The sequence below is a fragment of the Phalaenopsis equestris genome, unplaced genomic scaffold, assembly GCF_001263595.1.
Source record: "Phalaenopsis equestris unplaced genomic scaffold, ASM126359v1 Scaffold000251, whole genome shotgun sequence".
Classification (NCBI taxonomy): Eukaryota; Viridiplantae; Streptophyta; class Magnoliopsida; order Asparagales; family Orchidaceae; genus Phalaenopsis; species Phalaenopsis equestris.
The window spans coordinates 395,313-400,531 of NW_018164693.1; the positions used below are offsets into that span (position 1 = coordinate 395,313).

General features: G+C 34.6%; 1 protein-coding gene across 1 annotated transcript; it reads right to left on the reverse strand.

Annotated features, from left to right (window-relative positions):
• Positions 1–567: 567 nt before the first annotated feature.
• On the reverse strand, positions 568–5,157 carry LOC110024232 (probable WRKY transcription factor 57). Its single transcript, XM_020724079.1, has 3 exons — positions 4,611–5,157; positions 1,825–1,971; positions 568–1,203 (listed from the first exon to the last, which is right to left on the reverse strand). The coding sequence occupies exons 1-3, from the start codon at positions 4,895–4,897 to the stop codon at positions 858–860; spliced, it is 780 nt and encodes a 259-aa protein (XP_020579738.1). The 5' UTR covers positions 4,898–5,157; the 3' UTR covers positions 568–857.
• Positions 5,158–5,219: the final 62 nt, after the last annotated feature.

Here is a 5,219-nt window from a genome sequence, read left to right on the forward strand (position 1 = left end):
TAGGAGCATCAAGATCATTAGGGGCCAAACTTACTATTCTCTTTTATCTTATGGTTTATCAAATGGTTTGCCCCTTTAAAGAACTATCTTCCTTATATTTCAATCGATGTATTGGAAAGAAGATGGGTTAGAGGCAAAAGTGGATTATGAAGTCTTGAATTAATAAAGCACCAAGCACACACGATGGCTATTGTTTCATGAGCTTACCCTTTAAAATGGTAATAGTTGACTATTTTTGCGCTCAATCAAGCCATATGAATCCTTCAATATAGTGGGCCAGTAATCCATGAGTGTAGTAGGAACATTACTACTAGACCACCTCTTATATTGTTCAGTGTGTTATTGCATTTTCAGACTTCAACAATTGTTTAATGAGAGCATAAAATGTCATATCGATTAAAGTCAGCACTAAAACGAAGTCAATATATATACTTGCATTTCTATGCCATTTTGTGCCACCATTTTGGTGGATTAGCGTCAATAATTTTAATTGATATATACAATCTCTCGCCCTTTTTTATATGTAAAGTTCTATATCATACAATTTGTATTTATAATTTCTGCTAATCACCTTCATGATATCAATCATAAGAATATAAATAATCAATACCAACTAACTAATTCCTCCTTAACTATATGCACTTCTTCCACAATGTATATATATATATAGAGAGAGAGAGAGAGACCATGAACTACCATGATAAGACAAATGCTAACCATTACAAGGTAAGGTTATAGGAGGCCATGTATAACTATACCACTTAATGACACGACTAATTAACATTGCGCGTGCAACAGCTATAAAAATGGTCAGATATTCTCTCGTATTATTATTATGACCGATGAATTAAATTTGGTCATCGCCTTCCCCTCATTCCTGGGGAGATAATATCTCCCAAGAGGCCATCATCATTTGGAAGTACAGTCGGGAGCTCCGGCAATGGCTGGAGCGGTGAAGGCACCGGAAAATAAAGCTGCGGCGAAGGGAGCGGCAACAGGGGCGGCGGCGGAGATATATTGGCTAATAATGATGAAGTAGTTCTAATGTGGTCGTGAAAGCCGAGGGTAGCCGTGCGGGGAAAGGTAACGGTGTGGTGGCAATGCTGGCCTTCATAGGTTGTGATGACGATGGAGGGATCATCAGAAGACCGCTCAACACGCTTCTTTACAATGCATTTGCTATTTGTGCAACGGTAGTAGCTCCTGTAAATCAAACGAAAAATGGAAGATAGATCCACATATATCAGTGCAGAAAATTGATTTATGAGATTTTGATTCACTATAATTTATATGATTTAATAAATGCGATGAAAATTTTATTTCCTAAAAACTATATCTATAATAAACAACGTAGAAATAAAAAGAGGTATATTCTATATTGTATATTTTTTATAACTTATTCTACTGGCACGAGAAGAACATGACATGATGCATAATTACATCAAACGATATTAATAGATATATGTAACTTAACACTAGTGTATATCTTAAGAATTAATTCAAATTTTTTTTTACTGGCTTTGTTCATTTTATAGAACTCGAAGCGTGACTTCAGTTCAAAAAAAAAAAAAAAAAAAATCTTAAAATTAATTAAGGAACAGAGATGTGATATAAAGAATTATTTGTAGAAATCCTTGTAAATTCATTTTAATTATAGCATCCATTCGATTCGCAATGATTTATATTTTGGTGTATAAAAATTTTGTTCCGAAGAAGGTAAGAACCTTGATTTGAGACAAAATTATGTAAACTTGTTGTTCTCATTGCACAAACTGTTAGCAAAAAAAGTCAGCAGTAATGTCTTGTTATGATTGTGCAACTGACCTTGGAAATGGGCTGTTTTTGACTGCTTTCTGCCCATATTTTCTCCATCTATAGCCATCTTCAAGATGATCTACTTCACTCTTAGTCATGAAAGCAAATCTTGGTTGACGGACTCTCTTTTGAACTTTCTTACTACTTTTACTATTCCTGTAACCAGAATATTTTTCAGTAAATCCATATTTCATACTAATTGTTGTCTTGATTGATTCCCATGACACAGAAACACATCATTAATAACCATTTCAACATTCAAATGTGTGTAAATTAATTTGGGTAAAGGAGAATAAGGCATCTGATTCTCCAGCAGAAATGTAAAATGGAATAATTCAGACTTATTCTCCATCATCATTACTGCTACCGATCTTATGAGATAATATAGAAAATGTCATGTTGGTATATATTAAAAGGATTCACTTTTGATTTGAAAGATTACAAGAAGGAGACACTTGCAAAAATTATATTGAAGATAAATGATTTAAAATTTCACTAAGGAAATTAAAAACTTATAATCATGAAAATTGAATAGTAAGCCGTGCGCTTAGTTTCATTTAGGTAGAACAATAAATCAAATTTTACAAATTTGTAGCAAAAAGGGTAAAACAATATTTATTAATCAAAACGATAAATAAAACATGATATAATATCATTAGAATTATGAAAAAGCAATAAGAAATTAAAAAATAAAGTAAATTCCAAGTTTTTCAATCAGTCAATAATCATAAACCCTTTTGACTGATTACTTGAAGAAATCTTCAATATATTAGACAACAGAAAATTTTAGGAACAACTTTATTAAAGCAAAGAATTAATGAACAAATTAACTGTTCCGAACGGACACAAAGAATAATATGTTTGAGCTAAAATTATACAATCTTTTGTGTTCTTCATTTTTCCACGTCTCAGTTAATGAGATATACAATCTACAAACCGACCATGATTCATGATTGTCTAAACGTAAATAGCATGCATACATTTCACTAAATAAAAAGGTAATAGCATCCTATATATGCAATCAAATATATTTTTTTAAATCAATCAAAGTCATGAGGCGAACTACTGTTCATTAATAGCATGCTAAAAGTACAATCAATCATTGATGGTAAATAATAATTACCGCCTTGAATCATTTAACGCAAGGAAAAAAATAAAAACAATGCAGAGAATAACAATATATCTACGTATGTATTTCTGTAATATCTGAAGCCATTTACGTATCCATTAAAAAGACTTCATACAACAAAAACACATTTCGTAGCGCAGTGAAGTACTGAGTTGTTTGACTTTTTGGATTGAATAAGATTTTAGAGCCTTACATGCATATACCGCATAATTAATTCATATGTATTTGCATATCTAACCTAAACATTCATAAATATATATATAACCACTCAAATATTTAACATCTCATTAAAAACATTATCATCTCACTCTCTTTTTAAAAATGAAAGAATTGTATGGTGTTATATGTGTTAATCTCAAACTGTGGGTGTTAGATATGTAAAAACAAAAGAATTGTATGGCATGTATGTAAATTTCCCTAAAATTTAAGAAAAATGTCTTCACATGCATTCAAGTCAATAAATTTTTCATATTACATTTATTATATCATAAGAAAACATAAAATTGATCCACACATTGCGCTGATGCACTCTCACAGAAAAAAAAAAATAAATGTGAATATGAAGTTCGGATCATATCCAATTGCTGTGATAACTATAGAGGTGCAGTTACTTGATTTCATTCTCTAACCTCTCGCTTTGAAAACTAGGTTTGAATTCCGACTAACCAAAATGGATTAGAAAAAAGATGAAGGATTGGCAATCTCAGCGTAAGAATGCCTTGAATAATTGTAACTGAGTAACTTTATAACGATAAATCAGGATTTTAAATCCATTGAACACGAATTCAATTTATACTTCAAATAAAAAATACAAGAGTTAAGTAACACAAACAAATCAAATTACAAGACTAAATTTAATAAAATAATTAGGCTTCTGCATACTTTCACTTGGTAGATAAATTATATAAACTAGTTGATAATCATCATAACATGAATTAGAACATGCAAGGTACCGTGCTTTGATCATTCTGATCAATAGTGAAGAATAGCAAGACAACAACAGAAGTGTGATAAAATAAACAAGAAGAAGAAAGACTGAGCTAATTAAGATAAGACACAGAAATTTTCCACAGGCCGAAACCCTAATCATAAGGTAGCTAATAATGCTTTCCTGGCTACCAGGGTGGAAAATAAACATACGTCGAGAAAAAAGAAATAAAAAAAATCAACCTACAAACTCATCAGATTTAAGTTTTGACCAAAATACGAAGAGAAAAACAAAGGTAAAGGAAAGGTCTTCCCATGAGCTTCTCTGCTGGCTACTTCTTCCAATTTAATTAAATCATTAACGGTTACACTAACCCAATTATTGTTAACAGTAACGAAGTATTAGTCTGATTACGTCAACTCTTAACCACTCCTTAATTAAAACTTAAAATCCCGCCATGCGTCGGAGACTAGACACAGCCGCGTAATCTACGGAAGATTAGGCACGGAATTCCCGCCGCAACCAGGGCACCGATCAGTTCCATTAGCCCCATAGTTTTCACAATATTTGCAAAAGAAACCCCGCTCTGCGCTCGATGATGCAATGAAACACACTCGAACAACTGCGAAACTTAAAAAAACTCCATCCATCGGAGCTTACAAATTCAACCCTCAAGCCATAAAACTATTACGAATTTGCCACTCCTTAAGCGAAGATAACGAGTAGCAGAGCACTCACGTTGAATCGGCCGGCGGCTTATCGCCGGGATCCGCCGCATGACCCTCGCTTGAGCTCGACGAGACTGCATCGCCGCCGGATCTCGCTGCAGCGGAACCGACAGCTTCGCTGAAATCCTGCGGCGGGAGCGAGCACCACGTGTCGTGTTCTTCCTCCCGAATCCTCGGCGGGGCCCATCCGAGCCCTCCGCCGTCTCCATCACTGCATAGATAAGCGATTCCTCCGCATCCATCGCCGGAGAAATCCCATTCGGGAACGCCGTCGTTCGAGCCGATCTTGTTTTCCATCAACAACCGCGCGCTCAGATCCGATATCCGCTTGCCGCGGATTTCGATCGGGCAGATTTCCAGATTTCAGTCGGGGAAACAACAGCTTCTGCTTCCTGCTGCTGCTACTTCGCTTGGCTTCGCTTCGCTTCTAATGAGTGAGAACTGAGTACCCACTCCTCCCTTTTTATTTTTTCCGCTTTAATTAATTTTTTTACTTTTTTTAAAATATTTTTCGGTACTTTTAATTTTCCTTTTACTTCGCGGGTTTTGGAGTGGACGCGTCGAGCTTCTTTAACCTTTTTGAAGCTTCTCCCACTCGAAAGCTTGATATATATATACA